General features: G+C 51.9%; 10 protein-coding genes and 1 pseudogene across 10 annotated transcripts, besides 12 other annotated features; all 11 read right to left on the bottom strand.

Annotated features, from left to right (window-relative positions):
- The first annotated feature begins 929 nt into the window (after positions 1-929).
- Positions 930-947: a microsatellite.
- Positions 948-1078: 131 nt separating this feature from the next.
- Positions 1079-1115: a microsatellite.
- A 707-nt stretch (positions 1116-1822) lies between these two features.
- Positions 1823-1843: a microsatellite.
- A 94-nt stretch (positions 1844-1937) lies between these two features.
- Positions 1938-1967: a microsatellite.
- Positions 1968-2013: 46 nt separating this feature from the next.
- On the bottom strand, positions 2014-10164 carry TraAM80_05262 (putative calcium channel protein; the record flags this gene model as incomplete). Its single annotated transcript, XM_029382149.1, has 1 exon — positions 2014-10164. One exon carries the CDS (start codon positions 10162-10164, stop codon positions 2014-2016), a length of 8151 nt encoding a protein of 2716 aa, XP_029237965.1.
- A 126-nt stretch (positions 10165-10290) lies between these two features.
- On the bottom strand, positions 10291-10488 carry TraAM80_05263 (hypothetical protein; annotated as a pseudogene).
- Positions 10489-10914: 426 nt separating this feature from the next.
- Positions 10915-10937: a microsatellite.
- Positions 10938-11206: 269 nt separating this feature from the next.
- Positions 11207-11229: a microsatellite.
- Positions 11230-11264: 35 nt separating this feature from the next.
- Positions 11265-13790, bottom strand: TraAM80_05264 (uncharacterized protein; the record flags this gene model as incomplete). Its single annotated transcript, XM_029382150.1, has 1 exon — positions 11265-13790. The coding sequence occupies one exon, from the start codon at positions 13788-13790 to the stop codon at positions 11265-11267; it is 2526 nt and encodes an 841-aa protein (XP_029237966.1).
- A 149-nt stretch (positions 13791-13939) lies between these two features.
- Positions 13940-14022: a microsatellite.
- A 59-nt stretch (positions 14023-14081) lies between these two features.
- Positions 14082-16295, bottom strand: TraAM80_05265 (WD domain-containing protein; the record flags this gene model as incomplete). Its single annotated transcript, XM_029382151.1, has 1 exon — positions 14082-16295. One exon carries the CDS (start codon positions 16293-16295, stop codon positions 14082-14084), a length of 2214 nt encoding a protein of 737 aa, XP_029237967.1.
- A 404-nt stretch (positions 16296-16699) lies between these two features.
- Positions 16700-16730: a microsatellite.
- A 48-nt stretch (positions 16731-16778) lies between these two features.
- Positions 16779-16808: a microsatellite.
- Positions 16809-16812: 4 nt separating this feature from the next.
- Positions 16813-16841: a sequence feature (GA-rich).
- A 249-nt stretch (positions 16842-17090) lies between these two features.
- Positions 17091-17444, bottom strand: TraAM80_05266 (uncharacterized protein; the record flags this gene model as incomplete). The annotated part of the gene is made up of 1 exon (XM_029382152.1): positions 17091-17444. The coding sequence occupies one exon, from the start codon at positions 17442-17444 to the stop codon at positions 17091-17093; it is 354 nt and encodes a 117-aa protein (XP_029237968.1).
- A 1449-nt stretch (positions 17445-18893) lies between these two features.
- On the bottom strand, positions 18894-19226 carry TraAM80_05267 (ribosomal protein S25; the record flags this gene model as incomplete). Its single annotated transcript, XM_029382153.1, has 1 exon — positions 18894-19226. The coding sequence occupies one exon, from the start codon at positions 19224-19226 to the stop codon at positions 18894-18896; it is 333 nt and encodes a 110-aa protein (XP_029237969.1).
- A 395-nt stretch (positions 19227-19621) lies between these two features.
- Positions 19622-19652: a microsatellite.
- Positions 19653-19730: 78 nt separating this feature from the next.
- On the bottom strand, positions 19731-20225 carry TraAM80_05268 (uncharacterized protein; the record flags this gene model as incomplete). The annotated part of the gene is made up of 1 exon (XM_029382154.1): positions 19731-20225. One exon carries the CDS (start codon positions 20223-20225, stop codon positions 19731-19733), a length of 495 nt encoding a protein of 164 aa, XP_029237970.1.
- Positions 20226-20508: 283 nt separating this feature from the next.
- Positions 20509-21132, bottom strand: TraAM80_05269 (uncharacterized protein; the record flags this gene model as incomplete). The annotated part of the gene is made up of 1 exon (XM_029382155.1): positions 20509-21132. One exon carries the CDS (start codon positions 21130-21132, stop codon positions 20509-20511), a length of 624 nt encoding a protein of 207 aa, XP_029237971.1.
- A 340-nt stretch (positions 21133-21472) lies between these two features.
- On the bottom strand, positions 21473-22033 carry TraAM80_05270 (uncharacterized protein; the record flags this gene model as incomplete). Its single annotated transcript, XM_029382156.1, has 1 exon — positions 21473-22033. The coding sequence occupies one exon, from the start codon at positions 22031-22033 to the stop codon at positions 21473-21475; it is 561 nt and encodes a 186-aa protein (XP_029237972.1).
- A 129-nt stretch (positions 22034-22162) lies between these two features.
- Positions 22163-22193: a microsatellite.
- Positions 22194-22508: 315 nt separating this feature from the next.
- Positions 22509-23537, bottom strand: TraAM80_05271 (uncharacterized protein; the record flags this gene model as incomplete). Its single annotated transcript, XM_029382157.1, has 1 exon — positions 22509-23537. One exon carries the CDS (start codon positions 23535-23537, stop codon positions 22509-22511), a length of 1029 nt encoding a protein of 342 aa, XP_029237973.1.
- Positions 23538-23773: 236 nt separating this feature from the next.
- On the bottom strand, positions 23774-24253 carry TraAM80_05272 (uncharacterized protein; the record flags this gene model as incomplete). Its single annotated transcript, XM_029382158.1, has 1 exon — positions 23774-24253. One exon carries the CDS (start codon positions 24251-24253, stop codon positions 23774-23776), a length of 480 nt encoding a protein of 159 aa, XP_029237974.1.
- Between the last annotated feature and the right edge of the window lie 66 nt (positions 24254-24319).

The raw sequence follows: 24319 nt of genomic DNA on the forward strand, positions 1-24319 counted from the left end.
ACCCAGCTCCGTCGTCACCTCCACCTCCACAGTGGGGTTGCCGCGCGAGTCGAGAACCTCGCGTCCGTGAACCTTCTGGATTGTCATGCTTACTCCTCAAGATCACCTTCGTTTTATTGCGTTTATTTTTGTTAGTGATTTGGTGTTATGTCAAGTGTAATAGTTGCTGATTCAACTACCGTTGGCAGTGCCGCGGGGGTGCGCACCGTGCAGGCAAAACAGAAAAAAAAACATTTGCTAAGAAGAACGGAGCAGACACCAAACAACGACGACAACGGCAGGCATGGCGAAGAGAAAGAGCGAGGCAACAACACACACGCCATCAGGCACGAGGTGTTCTTCCCGCAACTTCGCCTCCGTCAGAGGGCAGGACGCAACCGCCCCCCCACCCCCCCTCAAAAAACACAAAAAAACACACACGATCTAGCGCAGCGCACGCAACGAGGATTTGCACACGAAAGGAAATACGTTTGCAATGCCTGGAAGTAATGTCGCAAGCGTATTTTTGTTTTATTGTTGTTAGAGTGACGAGGCGTACGGGTCTTGTTTTTTTTCTGTTCGTTGTACTCAATGTGTTGTATTGTTTGTTAATGTTGTCTTTGCAGGTCATAACATGTTATGTTTGATGTGCCTACGGTGTTTACCTTTTTTTTTTTTTGTCTTGCAATAGAGACGGTGGGGAGAGAGGACGTTGTGATGCGTTGTAGAGGTGCCATATGCATTTTGAAGTTTTAGTTTTAGTAGATGTTGTTCGCAGAGAAAAGTATGGCGGGTGTTGTCAACGGTGTGAGAGAGAGATAGAAAAACAAAAAAAAATGGTGTGCAATGAAAATCAGGCAAACAAACAAACAAAAAAAAATAGTATACATCGCTGGGTTGGAGTACGCGTGGTGTTAGGAGGGTGTGATGAAAAGACATTTTGTTTGTCAATATATATATATATATATCTTGTTCGTTTCCTTTTGCTTTTGGAACTTCTGACGGCAGGGTGGTGTGGGGCGAGATGCTGCAGGTGGTAGTCTGGCAAGTCATCCTCCATTCAGCTACCGTCTGCAGAGGCAGAAACGCGGAAAAACAATTTTTGTCTTTGTTTTTGTTTTGTTGTTTTGATTTGTCCGTGATATTCCCATAATTTACGCGCTCATGAAGACGACATTTCTACAGTTCTCACTCCTTCCCTCCGTCTCCACCCAAAACTGCCACGCTGGCTCCGCTGAGGAATCTTCGGAGGCCACAACGAGTTGTTCCCGCCTTCTGCTTCATGCATTACACCATGCTGGTGTCGTCGTCGGCTGCGTACCCCCACCCCACCACCATGCTCCACGGCCTACGGGAGGTGCGTTGCGGCAAATGCCCAAGAATTTGTGCCTCCAGAGTCTGATGTTGCCTCGCAGCTCCCCCTCCCTCTTTCCACCTCTCCCTTTCTTTCTTCATCCGGTCTTTGTTTTCTTCACGCTGCCCTTTTTTTCTGCAATCCTCCCTTGTCCTCTTGGCTTCTCTGCCATACCTCACTATCATTCCTTCACTGTTGTTGAAGTGGGACGTGGCTTCTTCGCACAGCACATGGACACAGACGTGCTTCCAAGTATGCTGCACTGCCAGTGCTCACTTTCTTTCTTAATTGCGTTGATGTTTGAACTCTCCGGCGTTATTTCCAACGCTCACCCGCTTCTGAGAGCATACATTTACACACGAATACAGCAAGTGAGGTAAAGGTTTTTTGTTTCGTTTTGTTTTTGTTTTGACGTGCTCGGGCGTTCCGAAAAGTAACGTTATCACGGAGCCCTCAAATAACACACACAGAAAAGTAAAAAAAAAACTAATATATATATATATATGTATAAAGTACTGAGATTTCTTTTGTAGCTCCTTTTCCAGTGTTGCCTTCACGCTGACAATAAATGAGGCCCCACACACATCCCATCCGTGTCTCTGTTTGTGTGTGTGTGTGTGTGTGTGTATGTGTGCTCGCGTGTGCATGGTTTTCCTGCAAAAGTTGCCGTTCTAACCTTTCTACAATGAAGGCGCCGTCGCCTGCTGTGAAGAGGCACCGCCACCCGCGCCAGCAATATTCGTGGAAGAGGCTGTCATCACGCCGGTCCCGCTCATGCGAAGGTTTAACTCAGACTGCAACCATTCACTCGGGTCTGTCCCAAGCGGGGGCTGGTAATCGCCACTTTGCATTCGTTGCGCGGACGGGCGAGTGCCTGTTGGTATGGATGGCTGCCTCTCCGGCGATTCGTGCTGTTGATTACGTTCCTCCTCCTTCCTGCGAAGTTTGTCGGAACGGGTCTCGTGGCGGCGGACGGCATTCGGCACATCCGGGCCAAACCGCTTCTCCTTCTCGTCAATTGCAGGTTGGTAAAGCCCTGGAAGACGTGCAGCCTGCGGTGGGTTGTTCACACTGTCCTCGCTAGTCCACGCGGGAGACGCAGAGCGGCCGGCAGTGGCAGCAGCCGCTGCAGTGACGTTGGCTGCCGCCTTCTCACCCTTCTTTTCCTCTGGACTGCCTATTGACAAACCGCGACGAGCAGCCTCCTTCTGCGGGTCCTCATCCTTCAGGGAAATTCCACCAAAGCCATACTCCTTGTACGGCAGACCATGCTCATCACACACGGCACGAGCCTCGCGCCAAAGATTCGCTCGTACTTGATGCATCAGCCGGCATGCCTTGTCACGGCGGTAGGCGGCCTGCACATAACTTGCCGCAAAGTGCTGCGCGGCGGTGGCATTGGTGTGGTGCACCAGCACTGTCGGTAGAGTGCGGAGGAAACTCTCAGAATGTCGCCATACCGCTTCTAAGGTAGCACCGTCGTTTATCTCATCTTCACTAAACGCCATTGCGAGGACACGACGGGCCAGGGGCAGCAGAACTTCGTAGTAGTGAACTTTGCCGCCATGGTCAGGGATATCGTACTCGCGCAGCAGTCGCATCAGCTCCACACGGTTGCTGCGCGAGGCAAGTCCGAGAGGTGGCCGTAATGCCTCTAGTAGCTCAGGCAATTCCTTCGTCCTCAGCACGAGCTTCGCGTTCGGGTCACGCGCTGACCACAGGTCGCGAAATCTTCGTAGGTCACGCATGCGTGTCACACTCGCCTTCATACGTGCCACTGCCACGTAATGGTCAACGACAACAGCCAAGTACAGATGCACAATCATGAGCGCAAAGCAAATGACAATGGGCACGTAAAACACAGGTGCCCAATTCGTCGTTTTGCAATCAGGTAGTGGGCAGGGATTTCCATCGGCCATGCTGGAGCGCAGCATTGCAACCCAGTCCTCCAGCGTGGCAAGACGAAACGTCATCATAAGAGCATTGGGAAACGTCAAAAAGTTGTTGTACGTCCCGTCAATGTGTCCCCCAGGAACAGGAACCACTGGACCAATAAAGTGCATGCCAAGCACCGCAAACACAAACACGGCAAGTGCCAATATCAGTGTGACATTTACAAGCGAAGAGGCAGAGAGCAACAATGCCTCATGTAGTAAGTGAAGGTGGTGTCGCAGTGGCAGCACAAAGTCCACAAGGTTTAGCATACGCCCAAAATGCAACAGACGAAGTACGTTCACGTTGAACGGCACCTGGTGGGCCGCTGTAGTATTCAGCCCAATTTGGAGGTACGAGAGACAAGTAACAAACACGTTAAACGAGAAGGACCAGCGCGAAAAGGCGCGTAAGCCATGAGCAGCAAGTTTCATGAGTATTTCCACTGTAAAGAGCGCGACCCATACATACTGCAGTGAATCCAAGACGTTTTCTTGTCTCAAGCTGTTACCATACCAGTAGAGGGACATTGTGATGAGGTTACAAAATAGTACACATGCCATCAGAAGTTCAAATAAGGGATGAACCACAATTCGGTGCAAAAAACGTGAAAAGGCATTACCCAACGACAGCAGTGCCACACGAGGTTTGAGGCGTAGAATCATGCGTTGCATGCGCAGCCAAAGTTGATGCTCAAATGTGATGTTTGTAACACCTTCCGCGGCGTTTTTGGTGAGCAGGTAGCAGTAAATTAGCGATGCAACAAAAAGTGAGAAGAGCACAAAATGCGACACGTAATAGTAGGCAATGAAAAACAGACCCTTGGATGGGTGACGATTGGCAATGGGTTGTGACTCCATAGACCACCCATCCACACCCTCGTAGATGACGTCCAGCCACTGGGATCCAGTACTCACCTCAAACATGGTCAGTAGACTTTCGTAGAAGTTATCAAAATTACGCTGCGGCCCGACCCATCTTTCACCCTCGGCAATGCATGAGGTTTTGTTAGGGTACGATAGTGAAGTGCAGCTGTGTGTTTGACCCATGAATAGGCGCACAGCGAGGATGGACCACACAATGTAGTTCAACAAGAACAACAGCAAAACGTTGGCCAAGGTAGGTACGCAGTTCCACATGGTCACGGCGAGTTTGGAGAGTTCCCTGTTGAAGCTGCAGTACCGTAAGGGCCCAAGAATACGGAAACATCGCATTACCTTGAGGTAGCGGAAGTGTGAGTACGCCGGCGCAAAGGCAAGCAGTGAGACAATGGTTATAAAACAGTCAAACATATTCCACCGATGCCAAAAGTACGCCACGTGAAGGTCGAGCACAACACCCATACTGATCCATTTCAACAACATTTCCACCACAAAGATGATGGCGAATATGTCGTCAAGAGCGTGCAGTGCCACGTATTTCCCGGAGGTGTAGTTGCTCACCCTTGGGTCATAGAAGCAGAGACAGATGGAGGCAGCAAATATGACGGCGAGGATAAACCACTCAAACCAACTGGATTCCACAATGGTGGTCACAAAACGACGTACCGGATTGCTGGAGGAAAATACGAAAAATGAACGGTCACGCCACGAACGATGAAAAGAACGATGGGTGGCAACACGCTCTTGCGTTTTCTGGTGGGCGAGGATGTAGGCAAGAGTTGCACGCCCCACCTGCTCCTCTCCAACATGTAGACTGATCAACCACTGCTGTAATTGTAGAGACTCCAGTGTCCGATCCCATGTGCGGTATTCCCGGACCTCAATGTCGGAACAGGAAAGGTATTCAATGCTATCAAAGAGTAGCATCCCACAGCTCCAGGCTTGCCCAAGCACCGTTTCTACAGCCTCCCGTGTCGGGGGTCCTCCTAATTCCTTCTGTAAACGAGCATACCCTATAATCGCATTCAAAACCAATTGACGTGAACTTCGCACGGCAGCCATATGACAATGTTCGGCATGCAATTCATCCGCTGTACGTTGTTGGACGTTTGGTGGGGCTCGCAACGGCATCTGCTTATGCGTGTTGCAGTCCAGACAGCGTTCAAATACACGGCAACGCCGTCCCAACATAACGTGCTTGTAGCGCAGGCGTGGACCAGAAAGGAGGATGTGCTCATAAACAATGCCACCACCCGCCACGGGAATACTCCCACGATATCCTCTCTCTTCAGGCTCGTCGGGCGGTGATCGATTTTCTATCACCCCCCCATATTTCGTTCCTGTAGGGGCTTCATAGCCCAATGTAGTGAAATACCCTGTCACACTCGAATGACGATCATTGGGTACAGGACTGGAACCACGCACCGCGTGTAAGCCCGGCGTTTGCCCTCCCTGTGGCTGGACAGTGCCTTCACGCCCTGCTGCCATATCGGCCGCATATCCAGTGCCGTTCTGTAATACCAATTCTGGTGAAGTCGGTATAAAAGGCAACGTATTTGCAGCGTAAAGTTGGTCAGAATCCGTCTGATGATACGCCGCTGCAGAAGCGGCACTGTAACGTCGGGCGAAGCGTAATTGAGCGTTTTCTGCCTGAAGCTTGGAAATAGGTGCAGTGAGAGAGGGTAGTTGTGGCTCTTCAAATGTGCTCGGTATACTCATTTGCCGCTGCAGCTGACCACCAACGTTGACAAACTGCGGCACCAGTACCGGTGGAGCGTGTGCGTCTGCCATCACGTACGACCCGAGGTTTCCAGTAATGCTAATACTGTTAGAAGACATCTGCTGAGGGTCTGTAGAGAAGCCACGTCGGGCAGCAGCTTCTCTACAGAAGCGTTCCTTGGCCTCAGCGATACGCAGTTGCCGACGCATGTCTTGGTTTAAGTGAAACACTTCATCGGGTGCCACGTCACGCCGTTCAAAGCCGCCATGAATATGCTTAAACGATCGCCACACAGTGAAGTCAAACCAACGCAGGCGCGGTCCTCCACAGTTTTGATTGCCACCTTTGCGTGTCCTGAATGGTGCGCAGTAATCCTCTCGCTCTTCCTCCTGCTGCCACGCCCACGCAAAGACGGCAATGAACAAGTAACGAAATATAAACGCCACACCAACGACAACGATGAAATACATAATTGTATACCCCCCACGGGCCCGCATCCCATTCCACGACATGTACAGCCACTCGTCACGATCGTATGAAAATGCCTGCGACACAGTGAACGCGGCATTAGAAAAGATATCAAAGGAGACATCCCTGTTGTAGCTGCCGTTGTAAGTGTCGAATTGACGAATCCGGCCCCCGAAAAAGGCCATACCAATGAGTAGCCACATGAACATGTATACAGAAAAGAGGACGAGTGCGTAGACAATGTCTTGAGACCCAAGCAGCAGCACGCGTGTGACTCGCCGCATGGAGGTAAAAGGTGCAATACGGAGAAGCCGTAAAAAGCGTACCCAGGTCAGCACGGTGACGACGTTGGAGTGACCAAACCCCAATTCGAAGAAGCCAATGACGGTCACGACAAGGCAAAGCACGTTGAAAAAGTCACATAGAAAAGGGCCAGGTCCCAAGCCAATAATGCGAATGATTAATTCAAGCATAAAGAATGAGGTAAAACAAACACCCGCAATGAAGAGACCGTCATCCCAGTAACTCGGTTGCCCATAGTGACGCGATGCATTAAACACACCGTTGACAAACACGAGGAAAAGCATGACCCAATTGAATGCGGTCACGGGTGCATTCTCAACGATACTTTTGGCCATGCGTATAGGTGAAAGGCTCTCAACATCATCATCGTTGTCTGGAGTCTTAACGGTATGCCCTTCTATTTCACTTTGATCATCCTTGCCGCTTTCGTCAAGGTGATCATTTTGACGAAGCAATTTGCCTCGTCGCGCGCTTTTTTGACGTAACTTACGCAGTGCAGCCTCCTCGTATTTATTTACATAGTTAAGTGGTACAAGACCAAAACGACGCTGCATTCGTTTATGCTCCCAGAGGTATTGTGTAAGAATGCGAGGGTAACCCTCGGTAAACATATGAAGGATGTTGCGCACAATGCCCCACCGTTGCCCATACGTTGTGGCGTAGCGAAAGTCACCACCCTCTGGATCATTGATAAGCAACTCTTGTGGCCGCGAGGCTCCAGGTGCCGATGTTTGTGCGGCGGAACAAAAGGCACTTGTGTAAGGCGATGGAGAACCACTGTTGCCGCTGCTGCGCGCTTGTACAGATCGACGATTGGGAATGACACCAGCAGACTCTCGTGTGGCAATAATACCGTTCCCCATGCTTTCCACGTGATCCCCACCGCGTCGCAATGGAGACATGTGAGGCTTATTGGGCGTGCTCGAAGTGTTGTGTGCGCCACCGCCGACAGCCCGTGGCCCACTGGGTGCACTACTCTGAGGCGTTGTCTCGTCTATCACCTCTGAATTTTGGTAGCACCTTAGAAACTGCAGTCGTTCCTGCTCATTCTCTAGACGAATAGCCAGCGGCAACTTGCTGCCATGAGCCGCGCCAATCGTGTATGTGAGAGGGTGGTGCTGCACCATCCCCACGCGTCCGCCAAGTGCAAAGTCGCCTCCCTCCATCTGGCGTGTTGTCTGGACGGAAAATGGTGAGGCAGTTTCAGCGCCTCCGTTCGCGTGAATGATGTCTTTTTCACCCGCCTTAAACATCACACGTCGTTTCTTGTTGCCATTCCCCACAAGGTCACGCTGCCGTGTGAGCGAGAGATGCAGCTGCACCCGTTGCTCGTCCGTCCATTTGGTGCGGTTCTTGATGCCACACCCGCCCCCACAGGCGCCGGACCCATTTAGTTCGATGCTCGAGGAAGGCGCAGACGCGGTGTCAAAGTTGTTTCTAATGCTTCCAGGGGGGCGTACACTTTGGGCCTGATGGTTTAAATCCACAGAAACTTCCTCAGGCATCCCACGTCGCACCCTCCCGCTGTCGTCACGCTCAACAAAGTCGTGTAGCTTAATGGCCTTCGTCATACGTTGCCGCTGCTCCAGTAACATGGCGTCGAACAGCTGCAGTTGCTTTTGCACAAAAAGACGATTCGTCTTCTCAATCTTTTCAATAAAGACACCAATGTAAAGGCCAGGAATAAACCATGCACAAAACAGGATGGTAAAGACGTAGTACAATATTGCCAGGGTATTCACCGCATCGTTTGTCTCCAGCAGAAGACTGGTCCATCCCTGAAACGTCATGATTTGAAACGTTGACAGCAGTGCATGCCCCACGTCATCAAAACTGCGGAAGTCGTAATGCGGGTTTGGAAACGCGTCTGCCACGCAACGGTATCCCTTCTCACATACATGGCCCCAATAAAACCAGTACTGTCCCGTCGCCGCCGGCTGGCAAAGCTGCGACGTTGCAGCCCCTGTAAGGGTGTTGACGCATCGGTGGTGCAGGCTTCCATGGAACAACTGCAACCCCATCAATGCAAAGAAAAATAGCGCATATACAAGAATCACGGAGACCTGAAACAGTTTACATGTAGAACGCAGAACAGACTTGGCGAGCAGTTTTATCCGAGTTGGGAAGGGAAGATACGTACATGCCTTGATGATTCGAATAAGACGAAACGCGGTAAAGTTCCAGAGAGATCTCCAATAGGTACAGTTCATCACCATCAGCACAAAAACCGCCGTGTCAAGCCAGTGCCATGGAGAACGGAAGTACGCACGCGGGTGAAGAACAAATCCGGAGGCGAACATTCGCACTAAAATCTCAATACCGTAAATAACAGTGTAAAAGACGTCGGCAAAAACCATAAAGTCAGGTTTATCTGACTCCAGTACCGTGTAGCGTGCCCAAGAGGCGGTAAAAATGGAGTATCCGAGTATGAGAAGTACAATAAAAAACTCCATAAGCCAATGATGCATCACATTATACGCCACCACACGTGCCTTCATGCCTGGAGGAAATACAAAAAATGAAGAGTGATGTAGTGCCACGGCCTGCTTGTGAATCTGATACATCCAATTCGCATCCCCTCGATCTCTGTCCTCCAATTCTTGCGGTGTCCGTCCATGCGTGAGCGCGCGCAAGCTGAGTGTATCAAAAACAGAACGCACCGCACGCTCCCGAAAAACATCTTTTTGCATCCGGCGTGGGTCCTGATTCAGTACAAAGGAACTCGATGAAAAGAAAGAATCATCGTTGGTATACTCCGCAAGCCGGTCAAAGAGTAGCACGTCTTCATCCACCTCCACACCATTATCTCTATTGTCCCCAATTTTATTTGGATTAAACTCTACAAAAAAACGTTCATCTGGGCGCGTTTGTGTTTGCAATGGACACAACACTTCTACTGTCTCTTCACCAGAAACTGCGCTATGTGTTCGTGCCTCATGTTGAATCGCAGACTGCATCATCGGCATACGCGACCTCGTTGATGACGCTCCTGCAGTATCCGTTGACCCCTTTAACAGTGTGTGTTGCTTTTGCTGTTGTTGTTGCTGCTGCTGTTCCTCCTCCTCTTGTGGTGGCGACAGCGGGTTCACGTCTGCACGGGAGCTTTGAATACTCCCTGCGGTATTATGATCATTTCCACCCTCATTCACATCCGGTAATTCGCCTGAAGGCGGTGCAAACGGCTTATCCGGTTTCCGTGGCGGTGGCGATTGCCGCTCTGAGACCGGCGCTTCAACCCCTCCCAGGTTTTGTGGCAACGGCGTAAGGTGTCCCAGCGGAGGGTAACTAGGCGCAGGCACAACCCCCACTCCCTTATGCGGAGACAGCGGGGCGGTTCCCTTTACAGGAGGAAGTGGTGGAGGAAGGCGCAGGCGCCCCGTGATTCTTTGTGGAAAAATGGTGTTTCTACTAGCAGTGTTGCTATTTGTCTGATTGTGCCCACCAGCTGTGGCAGGCAACTGCTGCGTTCGCTCGTGATACTCGCCGAGGGTTAGGCCCAGCGGGTACGGTGGAGGTGTCCTACTCATGCTGGCAGATTACGAACGCCGTTCGTACGATAACTCTAGGAAAAGCAGTTCCTTCCCTCTCTCCCGCACGAGGTTAATAACAGTGTACGGCAAGAACAAATTTGCTTGACTTATCCCCTCACGGAGGCCGCGCCACTGCCCCTCGTCCACCCTCCACCTAAGGCACAACTCACACGATGAACTCCCTGAATGGAAAATGGTGCGCCACTGCACAGTTCAACGCCACCCGCCAGAAAGATGAGCAAAAAGCCACGCGGGTCGGCAATCGAGGGTGATAGGACCACACACACCTCCAAAAAAAGAAAAAAGAAAGAGGAAAAAAAAACACAAAGTTTGAAGAGCACACAACAACGCCGTCACGCCTCCGACTCCTCCCACTCACAGAGAGAGTCTCTTTTGTTTCTTGTGCGACTGGTTTCTTCCTCCTCCTTTACAAAAGCACCGCCTCCGTTTTCACCTTTGGCCTACCAAACAAGATGTCCCTATCGTTGCTCTCGCCTTGTCTCTTACTCCCCCCTCCCGCTGCTGTTTCCCGCGAGGAAACGGTCACGGTGGCAAAGAGAAGAGTATCCAAACCCGAGAAAAGGACTGGAAGCAAACCAAACAAACATATATATATATCAGCTGGTCAATGTGCGGCGCAACTCCCGCACTCTCCACAGCCATGATCTTTCAGCACACAGTGGCGGAGGCAAAGGCCTTCGAGAGAGTACGAAGGAGAGGTAGGACGCGGCGAACCTCGCCGTACGAAAACAAACAAACAAACAAAAAAAGAGCTGGGAAAAGCAGTGGTGCGGCAAACACACACATATATCCGTTGCTTCCTCCCAGCGTTCACGACGAGAATGGATGATGATGAGCAATGCAAAGAAAAACCCAACCGTGAAGCTGAAACGTTGCCACGAACTCTCAAAGTAGAAACGCAACAAAAAGCAGAAAAGTCAAAAGGAAAAACACACACACACACACAGAAACAGAAACAGAAACATAGATACAAACGTCGTATCGACCTTTTTGTTTCGTTTCTACGCACACACACACCCTCTCTCCCTCTCTCTTTCTCTCCATATAAAAATATATCCTCGCTTCTTCTTGTTTCCTTACTGTAGTACATATTCTCTACCGCCGGGAGGTTCTGCCGCCAACTGAGCCATCAACTCCTCCTGCATTTGCGCAAACGTATGTGACACCATGGCGGAGGTAGACGAAGGGGCCGCACCCATCGCAAAGTGTGTGTGGAGAGGAGCTGAGTCCACGTTGGAGGTGCACCCACGACCCGAGGATGGTCCAACCCATGCCTCCTGCGGGTGTTGTTGTTGCAGCAGCTGTTGTTGTTGGGACAAGAATGTCATGAGCTGTTGTTGTTGTGCCATGAGGCTTTGAAGTTGAGCCAGTTGGTCGGGGTTCGGCTTGCCTTGCTCGTTAGACATGAGAGCCTGCAATTGCTGCTGCATTTCCAACACCACTGTAGACAAGGAATTGTGCGCAGCCGGCGCGGAGGAGGAGGTAGTAGCAAGGAAAGGAATTCCATTATCGGAAAACGCACCGTGGCTGCTTTCGTGATTCATTCTGCTCTCGCCTGCGGCTGACGCTGCATCAAGCAATGGTGACTGAGGTCTTAATGCTGACGTTGAGGTCGCAATAGTTGTGGGGTTGTCCTGCTTTGGCAGAGACGCGGATGCCGGCTCTTCGTCTGGTTGATGTTGCGGTGATGTTGTGATCCACGCCGCCTCCCATGGTTTTCCCGACAGGAGAAAGTCAAATGCGGTGATGTTGCCATTGTGAGTATCCACGGAACCAGCAGTGGTGCAAGCGTGGGATGGTGCGGCTGCCGTGGAGACACTCAACACCGCCGCCGAGTTCTCTGTGGCGGGTGCACCAAACAGATCATCCAGCATGCTTCCCTTCCCGACTGACTCACTATTTTTGCTATTGCTGCTTCTCGCGAGCGACTGCGCTAATAATCCAAACGAAGAAGCCGCTTTGCCGTGGCCGCTGACATGACTCTCGCTGCCACCAGCAAATGCATCTGTCTTTTCCTGCGGCTCCTCGTGGAGAGACATTGGCGCACGCCTCCTCAGCGTTGTCTTGTTCTTTGCGCCGCGATGATTAGCGCGAAGAGACATCCCACTCATATTCACCATCTTATCTTTTTCGCCCTCGCCGCCGTTTGCACTTAACTCTGCAATGGAAATCGGCGCCGCCCATGAAAAGGCGTGCATCCCATTCCCTACACTCTGCAACTGTTCTCCCTTCGTTGCCATCGAGAGGGCAGACGCGCCGCCATCCACGTCACCCTCCGGTAGGCCAAGAAGCCTCAACACACGCTGTGCACGCTCCCGCAACGTTGCCTGGACAACAAAAACATTTCGCTGCACATCCTCCGGATTTTCAAGAAAGTACCGCATAACTCCTTGCCGCATTGCAGCCGCCGACTCCGCGTCATCAACGTGTGGGCGCAGAATTGCCTCCAACGCCACAAGCGCGTTCAACCGCCGCTGCCACGGATGCTTCTGCGCAAGTTGTGCGTCGAGCGCCCCCGCAAGTTCCTCCCAGGTTTCCTCCATCGTTTCCTTCTCCCCACGCATACCGTGCTCTTGTGCCATCTCAGCACCTAATTTGTTGCACTGCTCTACGAAGGCATGCAGCTCTACCCGTTGAGGCGTACTTTTAGCTAGACAGAGTCGTTGCACAGATGCTTGAAGAGGAGTGAGCTGCAGCTGGTGGTGAAGATTTTCACTGTACGCTTCACGCGATGTGGTATTGCCCTCCCTCTTTTCTACTTGATCATCAAATTGAAACCCACTGCTTATGCTTCCCACAGGCTGGGGAATAGAAACGCTGACGCCTAAGTCAGGAGGCTGGAAACCGCCTGCGTTAACCTCTGACGAGGATGTCATGGAAGCGCCGGTGGTGCCCAGCTTCAAAGCACTTTCGTACAACTGATCCTTGACGCTCTTGTAGGCCATGCTAGGGTCTGCTTTATGCAATAGAGCAAATCCGCTCTTCGCCTTCTCCGCCAAGGATAAGAGCACACGGCTCGTTTTACTCCTATTTGCAGACTCAGCCTGGTTCGCCATGTGTTCCGCCCACTTATTCGTCATGGGCATCGGCGCAATGTTTCCGCTGTACACACCCATGGATCCTCCCACCATCGTCGCCGTCGCCACATTTCCCGTAGTGAAGGATGTGCGACCCATCGCTCCCTCGCCGCTGTTCCCGTACCCCTCTTCGATCATTACACGCTCCTCCACGCGACGCATAAAGGCGGCCTCCATGGCCTCTCTTGCAGCCTGACGAACCTTTTCATTGAGGCTGTTACCGTGCTTTGCGTCAGGCTTTCCCCGGTAGTTTGCAAAAGTTTTAATGACTTCAGTTCGTGTGTTTTTTTGCATTTCGCGCTGAAAATCGGAGTGCCCCATCTCGCACATTGCCTTAATGATGCGCAGCACCTTGCACAGCACATGCGCGCTTGCCTGCGGCCGCAGTTTATCAAAAAGGGCGTCAATCAACTTCATTTGTGTGTTGTGGTCCTTGAGTGTCCACAGCGCCATCTCACGATAAATGTACCCGGGAGTCGGATCCTCGCTATCAGCCACCGCGCACTTAAAGAGACTTCGGTCCATCGCGTCCTATCCTTACCTCCGCGCCTAATCGAAGAAGGGGCCGTGTTACGACGCCTCGTTTGCTATCCTCTGTTGAGGTACTCCCCCTCCGTGTGAATGTTTCAGAAAAAAAAGTATATATATATATAAAATGAGAACATCGCGGCAAGCAAACAAACAACCCAAAATAAAGAAAAACACGCACACACACACGACACAACTCAAAAAACAACAACAACAAAACAAAACAACAACGGTTCCTAGTGGAAGGATAAACAACTCTCGTACTCTAAATATATATATATGCCCTTGTTATTCCCTGCGAAGTGCCTGCAGCAAGACGCCTTGCTGTGCTACAAAGCCTTCCATCATCTGCCGCAGTTGGTCTATCTGATCCCGGTGCTGCCGCTGCTGCGCATCCCACTGCTTCTGCAGTTCCTGCGTCACAGCGACGCTGTGCTCATGCGCCAGTTGAACTTCTGTCGCCAACTGTGCGCAGAGCTCCTCAAGGTGACGTAAACGGTCATTTATGCGCTCCTCTTCTTGCTTTCTATGCGACATGGGCAAACCCACACGACAACAACGCGCCGCGGATCCATTAGAGCCACTTTCCTCTTCGCCCTCGCCACATGTCTTTCCAACGTATTCCACGACGCTCATTTCATCGTCCATCTCACTTGTCCCCATCACCGCGCCAGATCCCAGGCCCTGCACAGACTCTGCCAATGCCAATTCGGAGGCATGTATCTTTTGATAGCCCCCCTTTTCCGCTGTATGGCCCGTTATGTATCCTTCTTTTTCATTCCCTTCCTCATCATTTGGAGTCTGCGGCTGGTTTAAAATATTATATCTATACTCGTTCTCTTCGCGTTCAAACACGAAAGTTTTTCTACTCTCACCCTTGCGCCCATCTGCTGATGCGCGCGGACGCCGCCCATTCCCAACCTCTCCCTCATGTGTCTCGACACCCTTCTCAGAATGAGCGGAGACCATTGCCGCAGTTGCCGGTGTTGCTGCAGGACGCGACGAAGGCTGAGGCAGTGGCGGTTTCTGTGAAGAGGAGGGATAAGAGAATTGCGAATGACCCATGGAGGTGGGCAAGTTTCCTTGTGACTTTGACACCGTTTCTGTCGTTCGCGGCTTCATAAATATAGATTGACTCCCTTGTGGACGGTTCTCTGAGGTTTCTATGGAAGAACAGGGACCAGTAGGACCTGGCATTGCTCTTGGCGTTGCTTCTGGAATAATCTCTGCAGGAGTAGATGCTTCTGCTGCTGCATTTCTTACAGATCGCCGCGATACTTCTTGGTGTCGCTGCACATTATTTGGCGCATACAGGTGAGTATTCGGATAGGTTGCATACGGTGGTGTCACACGTGGCAAACCTGAACGCCACACCATCACAATACCGTCTTGTCCTGCCGTTGTAAAGTAAGCTCCATCATCAGAAAAGCGGGCGGTGGATACCGCTCCCTCATGTGCATTTAGTGTACAGTACAAGTACCCCTCCTTGAGGTCCCATAGCTTCACTGCACCGTCGACAGAGGCGGAGAGTAGCCAGCTTCCGGTGGGTGCAAAGCGAACCTCGTTGACTCCGCCATCGTGCGCGTCATAATGCTGCAGCAGCCGGTTTCTACGAAGATCAAACACATTTATGGTGTGATCTGCAGAACCCGTCGCAAGCGAACAGCTGTCGGGGTGAAAGTCCACCGAACGCACGGATCCAGTATGCTCATAAAAGGTGTGCGTCGGTCGTCGTGAGCGAGGGTCCCACACTTGCACTGTCTGATCATCTCCTCCGCTTGCGACGAGTGAAATATGTGTGGGTAGGAGCCCACTGTCGGAAGCACCACCGCCTGAGACGGCAACCGTTCGCACCCAATTCTGGTGCCCACCTGTGAAGCCGCAGACAAATTTGTTACCACCCCCCTTGACGCTTGTCGCGGAGGAGGCATAGTTGAGGTCCCAGCACTTGATTGACTTGTCGTTGCCCGCCGTGTAGAGGTGGTCATCATGCGGGGCGATAGCAAGTGACCGCACTGGTCCCCCGTGCGCCCGCCAATGGCAATAATTCTCAGGGCAATTATTGTTTGTCGAGGGCGCCGTCAATCCACCACTGCGCCTAAGGGTCGGTAGCCACAAGCGGACAAACCCGTCATGGCCGGCGCTAGCGATGAGATGGGCGTGCGGGCTCCACGCACAGTCGTAAACAGGACCACGGTGCCCGATAAACCGCAGGGCGCGAACTGTGGGTCTGGCGCTCCATAGAAATACAAGCCCATCGGCGCCCGAAGAGAAGACGTACGGTGGCACCGCATCAGCCGCGTCGCCACGTCGCTCTAGCAACGACGAAGCAGAGGGTTGAAACCCAGCGGCCAACACACCACTCCGGTGACCGCGGAACGTTAACACAAGCGACGGACGAAAGGGTTGCGAATTGAGGGGGTCAAGCGCCTCAACAAGTGCGCCAGGCTGCCTTGCGGCACTCTCGCTGCCGCGTCTCACCGACGACCTTGCAGAGACCATACCAGACATGTATGCAATAAGCAAGTCCCGTTCTGTCACACACACACACAAGACCTTTATCTGTTTTTTGCCGCTCTTTCGCTGCTTTGCGTTCTTATCCTGTATCTGCAAAGGACCCCCTTCGCAACGCCTCGGCAAAAAGAAAAGCACCTTGTTTCACCCAAAGAAATAAACAGAGATAAAAGAGGCAGCGCACACGCAACGGCATTTGGACATTTTTTATTTTTAAAGCGAAGAAATTTGGGCAGAAGGGGACGTAATAACGTTGGTGACGACAACAGCAGCCCACACCCAAGGACACTACTTTACAGCAGGAAGAGAAGGCACCCTCTCCCCTCACGCTCCGCCTCTACGGCGTGCCTCACTACACACGAAGGGAATACTCCAACAAGAAAAATACACGTAGAGACAGAGACAGACAGAGAGTGAGAGACACCGCCGCACCCCACACCTCTTCTTTCCTTTTACACGTTTGTATTTTACCACACAGTCACACACACACACACATGCACATGGAAAGGAAAAGAAGAAGAAGAAGGAAGACGACTCTACCAAATACAACGACAGCACAAAAGGCGGCAATACCGCAGTGATCTGGTCATTCATAGACCAACTGCGCAAAAGGATTTACAACTACAGTTAAAAAAATAGGCTTGCGTCTCCAAGGCCAAAAAGCGGATTCCCAGAGAGGTTCGATGAACGATGGAGTTGGCTCATGAAAAACATAAGAATATCGCCCTCATAACAATAATAATATTTTTATTGTACGTCACGCAGTACGTGGCGTAAACTGCACTAGAAACAGAAGCGGAAGCAGCTGTCCTTCAAGAAAAACCCTTGTCCTTCTTCACTTTTGACAGAAACATGCGCGAGTTTGTGAAAACCCAAATGCAACGACTCCAGACAGCTCTGCCGAGATTTTGAACGGAGATCAGATAGCGGACGTGCGAGCATGGTACTGCCCTTTCTTTCAGGCACTGTGGCAACTGCCCCTGAAGCTCTTCCCAGAGCGGCCCGCTGTCGCTCCGACCAACTTGGTTTCTCCTTCAGATCTTCGGATGCACTCACAGCTGTAGTAGTTGAAATCCGTGCATAGGGACAACTGTGGTGCGAGGAATCCGTTGTGCGGCAACTCTGCGGCATGCACATTTCCGCGCGTTGAGAACCCGGTGCTGTGGACAGCTGCGTCGCCCTCCATGTATGCCAGTAAAATTGGAGTTACGAATTTTGGCCTCGATAGGCACCTTGTAGCATCGCCCCCGGGAGGTAAAGTTCGAACTTGTTGTCGCTCTCCCGTCCACTCCAGTCGCGAGGGAACCCAAAGAAGTAGACACGTATTGCAGACACAACAGCGGGCGCTCAAGCGACAAACTGCGTCTCCCCTCGTTGAAATTAAACGTCATACTATTGCTTGGCTCCTTTGAGAGCCTACTGGTTCCCTCTGCGGATATAGCAACATCAGTATACATGCCACACACAGAATGCATTCCAATGCGTTCAAAAATACGGCGTTCATTCACCGCGCCCGGCAGCACCGGCGATGCTGCAGAGAAGAGGAGACGCAGAGGCAATGTGGCAGAGCTTGAAGAGGTGTTGCAGGTTGCTGGGGTGACTGCGGGGCGGCAGTCGTCAGATTCACCCCCTCGCCTAGCTGCGTGGACGCGTCATGGTTGTAGCGACGGCAATGAAACTCGTAAGCACCATTTGCAATGACAGGCGATATCCATGGTGGTGGTGGGTGGGGGGGGGGGGCAGTACCGTTGCGAAGCACTGGGTTCTTTTTGCGGCTACTCAGTTGTGGTTTTCCTGCAAATGAGCTAGGAGACGGCAGCCCACACTTTTCCTGGGTGTTGAGAACATTGGGCTCACTCGCCTTGTGCGGCAGCGCGGGCGCCCCTCCACATAGTGCATGGAAGGCAGCGGTGGTTTGATGTGCCTCCCGCACTCCATCTTACCTGCAGCAAAATCACAGAGGGACTCTCGTAGAATCATGTGTTGGGCATCATGAGGTGGCGGGGAGCGAGCGCGCTTTATCGCTACACGGCCAGAAATAGAGAGAGGGAGACGCTGGCCGAGGCAACATACCCATGCCGAGCACACGCACACCCACATGAACAATACGCCGGGTTCTTCTTCCCAGCAAACACGTTCCGCCCCCTTCTTCCTCCATTTCAGCCTCAACTACTAGTGAAAGAAGAAACCATTATAAACAAATGACAAGACATAAAAGGTGGGAAAAAAAAGAAGTAGAAAAATAAGATTATACAAACTTAAAGTAAATAACAAAAGGAGAGAGGAATCAAAAAGGCAGGCAAGCGAAAACCCGCTTACCTGCCTCCTCACCTCCTCCGTGCCCAGCAGAGCGCGGCAGCTGACGGTATCCCTGCCCCCGCAAGAGATACGCGCCTTGGCGTGTTACCTGGAAGAAAACAACAAAAACAGCAATAATAAAAACCACGTAAATCACCACAGGAGCGAATCGGGATATGATTACAACGAGGAGTCAAGCACACTCGCAGTGGACAGTCAATACTGACACTACTCCCATGCGTTTGACCACTCTCGCTTCATCGTCTTGCCTTTCAGCATCACCCCCGGCTAAACACGGGTGTAGAGGCGGAACTTGCTGCTGCACGAGACCAGCTTGATCTGCTTCTGCTTGCAGAGGTGCTGCAAGCCCTTGGCGGCGAGGGCGACGGAGATTTTCAGACGGTCACTGATGATGGACGGCGTGATCACCTTGTACTTGGGCACCTCGTTGACGAGCTTGTCCATCGTGTCCTTGTCAAACACGACGGCGTTCTGCAGAGCCTCACGCGTGCGCCCCTTCGACCACTTCTTTGTGGCCTTCTTGGCGCCCTTGTTCATGTTCTGCAGCTTGCCCTTCTTGGGCGCCGGCTTCGTGTCCTTTCCTCCCTTCTTTGGCGGCATCCTGCGCTACTCCTACGGGTGATCTGCGTGAGGCCATGAGAGAAGATAGGGGGATAAAAAGTGAATAAGACTCAGCAATCAAATACCGAGTGCTGTGCGGAAGGGGGGAAACAATTAGAAGAAAATCGTGTGGGTGTGGAAAGGGGCCGCAGAGAAGGATGTTGCAGGCGCCACAGCCCACCGGTATTGCAGCTGAAGAGTCACACGAGCACAGAAGTGTCCATCGGCACCTCGTGGAATGCAGTAAAGACACCGCATTGGTTGAGAAACGAAAAGAAAAAAAAAGCAGCGGAAAAAACAAACACAAGCAAACCTCCCAGCAAAATAAGAACTCGTAATCAATACGACACGCATGAACATCCCAAAGCAACACGGAAGGTTGGCGGGGCAGAGGGAACAACAACAACAAACAAATAAACAAACAAAGTCTTGGCCGTCCTTTTCAAGTAAATATGGAGAAGCAATGCGTAATGAACATCCCTCCACTGTAGTCAAACGGCATATTTATTTTGTCTCGCTGCCAGCCTCGTCACCGGCCGCTTCATCAAAGCCAAATACATCTTTGTTCCCAAGGCCAATCATCATCCTCTGTGCCGTTGCTTCACCGAACAACTCCGTTAACTCATCAAAGTCCTTCTGACTCGCCCAGCCGTATCGTTTGTGCATTGCACGATACTTCTTTACAGCAAGCGTATTCTGAAGCTGACGAAGCAACCATCGCCCGCGTGCGAGACGGCGTGTAAACTCGGGTGTGCCTGGAGTCACTAGGGGCGGAGCTGTAAACCCGGTTTGTACCATTGCGCAATACGCCGCGGCGGAGGTCGGGAAAGGTGCTAGTCCCGGCGATGGTGCTGCCGTTGATAGAACCCGGGCGGAGGCGGAAGTGGCCCCTCCCAATTCCACCACACGCCTAGCGGTGGTAGAAGAAGCAAACGCAGGGGCAAGCAACATAAACTCTAGGTAAAGCTTTGCGACTTGTGGGTGCACATGCCCCCTCATTGTGGGGACTAACTTCAGCCGCGCCTGCACTCACCAAGGGAAAAACGACAAGATGCAGACGCGCCGGGGCAGGCACTCTCGCTCCTTCTTCTACCACGCACGCACTGACGCAGAAACACACATACACACGCATCAAAAAAAAAAAAAAACGACGAAAGCGGGCGATGTGCGTGACATCAATTCGCCACAAGCCTATTATATTCTCTTCCCCCCACCCCCCTCCTCCCTCTCCGTCCCACACCACCCAAACCATTACCCTTTACAATGATCCAGCCTCCTTGGGCTACGACTCCATGAGGCGCATCTCAACAGCCCAGCGAAGTAAAGCAACTGTTTTAGCGAGAGACGGCTGCGAGCACGCGGCCCCGGAGCCCGAATCAATGGCGGGATCATCGCCAACATTAAACCAGGAAGGCGGCGTCTTCTCAGCCCCTTGGCGATTCAGCAGCAGCCGATGTACCTCCGCGACAAACACGCGGTTCCGCGAGGTCCGCACAATTTGGGCAAGGCTGTCGGCGATACTCTGAGCCAACAGCGGCCATGACTGATGCAAGGGAATAGGAACGACTGCTCCTTCTGCCTCCTCCCTCTCTCCCCCTAACCGACTTGACCTCGTCACAGAATGACACACGAAACAATCAATATTCTCCGCTACGAGGCGGGAAAGGGCGGCCGCGACAGTCTTCGCCACGCACTCTGGAAACCCCTGCAAGAACTCGCTGTCACTGCTTGACCCAAAAAGGGCATCACTGTAAAGAACACGGCGCCACAGCTCGAAGGGAGCATCCACAATGAGAGTGATGCTCTGCACCCTCCGTGCGTCAAGAGCACCTTCCAGGTAAAAACTACACCCAAGCTGATCCCGCAATCCACATACATCACGGCAACCATCGTTCCCCACTTGCATGGGACGAGACCCGACTGCCTCCCATGAGATCTTCGGTAAGATGTAAGTTTCGCTGAGGCGAGACAGCAGCAAAAAAATGGTTCATTCTCCATAATCGCGTCTGTTTTCAATCGTTCACTTTTTGATATGGCCTCTCGCGGCCGCTTTTTTTCGCTCCTCTGATGTTACCGATGGGAAGGAGGTGGCGACCGAGCACATCGCACCATCTGCAGCATGAAGCAACAAAACTGCGGTATTTTGCCCCGCTTGTGATCCCAGTGGGATGTTGGCATTTAAAAGCACTGCCACCCGCACTAGTTGTTCGGGCACAACGTCACCATCGCAGCTGATGCCACCTTTTTCAAGAGGAGTTGACATCATCATCGCACTGTGCGTCGCCCCAAGAATCCCCGTCGCGCCCCCTGTCCCAGGTTAGGTGCGGAACATACGGCAGAAGCGAAACACGAAGACTGGTTGGAAGGCCTGTCAATGCAGAGCAAACGGCTAACCGGCGCTGCAACTGCGCACACCATTCCGCAGACAGTGTCGTTCGCGGGAAATTGAACGGGAGGGAAGGAACAGATATCGTCCCGGCGTCCGTGGGGGATAGGAAAGAAATGTGATATGTGAAAACATTGCTGCCGTCCCCGGAGAGCTCGTTGTTGAAGTGGGGCCGGCTCCGCGAATCGGACTGCCACGTCAGGGTGCTCGTTAGTTGCGCCTCAACCACAATGAAGACAGGCAGAGGAGAGGAGGGGCACACCGCCGCCCCCACATGCTTCTGCTCCGTTGCAGAGAGCAGCTCCACAGTGTGAATATGGTGTGAGCGGACCAGACGCACAAGACCTGCCTCAAAGGCCTCTGCGGTTGTGGTGACTGTGCCTGCGGCTGCTACCGCCACCACCGATGGTGTGCATGGCATCGGAAGCAACTCTATTTGTCTTCGACTTCTTTGTGCCCGTTCCCGCCCCGATGCTGAAGTGGAGGGCGTGGAGCGGCCAGGTTGATTTGTTGCGATTAAAAGAAGCAGAAAACGTAAAGATGCGCATGAAAATAAATAAATAAATAAATAAATAAATAAAAAGGCAAGAAACTCATACACAGGCCCAAAGAAAAGAAGAAGATGAATAAAAAGAACTTTACGTTTCAAACTCCACCGCCTCCATCAAATGATACATTCTCATAGGATAGAAACACAGATTGCAGTGAGTAAACATGCATCTTCCCCATTTCTTTCTTCGCCTTGCTACGTAATTGTCACACGCGTGCATGCCTCTATGTATGCGAGTTAACACTTGCATGTTTTTCCCCAGTAACTTCCACTTTTTTTTCCCTTTTCTTTTCTTGTTTTGCACGGGTTTACTATACATATGGGCAGACATCATCGGGTCTCCAGATTACGTCACAGTCACGGTTTCTTCTTGGTGTGGCGTTTCCACTTGCTCCTCGGCAGTCGGCTCCTTTCCTTCGAGTGTATGTACAAACTCTTCAGTCTTTTTTACTAGCGAGTCATGCAGCGGGCACATGGTGTCGTCGTACTCATCACGCACCTTTACTGTTCTGCGTATGATCTCCTCTTGCAGTTTCTGCATCTCCTCCACCGCAGAGCTCATGCTGTCCTTGATGGACTGCAACTCGTACCGCAGGCGTGTTACTGTCTGCCGCCTCTCCTCCAACGAAATGGGCGGGTCAGGCAACTTTGCAATCTTCTTCACGCGGTAGTACTCCCGCAATGCCCACAGCCATTGTCCAATGGCGGCAAGCGGCACGGAAATTAGAGCGAGAGCCTCCGGGGTGTGATCGGGTGAGGAACAGTAAACCTCCAACTCATCCTGTACATCTTCAGCAAGAGGCTGCTTCAGCAGCGTCTGCGCACGGCTGATAAAAAAAGTAAAAAAGTAACTGTCGCTAAGAACCACTTGCACCGTAGACCACCGCACGTCTTCATCCCCGCGCACTCGCAGAGCCATTGACATCGTCACCAGGGCCTGCTCCGGTGGGCATTCGTAGTTGCGCAGCACCGCAAGCTCCTCTTTAGTTACAAGGTCCAGTTTCTGATAACTCTCCTGCATCGCCTTATGTACGGGTATCATAAGATCGTTCTCAACAGCCTGCAGCTCCCGCACAGGAAGCGTCTGAGTACCGCCACGACGCTCTTGGAGCACAATAATGCGCTCCAGCCAGATAAGCTGCGTTTCAATGTACTTTCGCTTCTCTGCGCCGGCAAAAATTATAGTCCGCAGAGGTGCAATAAGTGGCTCGTAGTAAAGCAAAACACGTGTCAAATTCATCCGGTACTCACAACACAGCATACCGAGCTGTGCCGCCTTGAGCTGCACATCTCCCTCAATATTGACAAGGGCAGCCAGCTGCTTCTCTGTAAGCATAGACGCTGGGCCATGAATCGGCGCAGCGATGGTGGTCATCCTTTCACTTCCCAGGCAAAACAACACCAACACCAAAAAAAAAAAGTTGCACGCACACATGACACATTTATGCACCAAATAAACACACAAATCCAAAAAAAAAAAAAAAGACATCGTTTTAATTTTATTTTGTGTTTTGTTTTCTCAAAAGGGAGGGGAACATACGCATTCATATGTGCAATAGCGTGATGGAAGAGGCCTTGCGCCTCGCTCGTCCCACAGTCGACAAGTGTCGCCTAATTGCGCAAAAAATTTGACCACCGCGTGCGGGAAAACTCCTTCCAGTTCATTTCCAGCTGCTCGTAGATGTCAGCTGACGTTTGCGGCGGCCAGTTGATTTCCTCCTCAAGCCGTGTGAAGGTGTCAAGCGGGAAGTACGCTGACTGCAGATCTTTTCGACTCCGAATTCCCACAGGCCGCTCCAAGTTGTTGAGGCTAAGCGTAATGAACACATCTTGGTGCTCCTTCATCATCTTTTCAACCTTCCGCATCTGCTCCTCCCCCATGTCCACCTGCAGCGTGACGTACCGCGCATACGTCAGAGGGGTATTGTCGGCGTCACGGAAGCGACTGTACGGGCGCATAATTCCCTCATTTGTGAGTTTGCGGATGAGGCCACCGTTGTTGTATATCGCCACGGCAATCTCGCGCAGCGCTTGAGAGGTGAAGCGCCGCTGCCGTGGCTTCATCACCAACACGAAGGCGTAAAACACCATCTCTGTCCCTTTCCTTTAATTTCTAACGACTGCGACCCTCGCCTGCGCCGCCGACTCTCCTCAGCG

Source organism: Trypanosoma rangeli (genome assembly GCF_003719475.1).
Source record: "Trypanosoma rangeli strain AM80 chromosome Unknown Tra_15.4_contig_00168, whole genome shotgun sequence".
NCBI classification, from domain to species: domain Eukaryota; phylum Euglenozoa; class Kinetoplastea; order Trypanosomatida; family Trypanosomatidae; genus Trypanosoma; species Trypanosoma rangeli.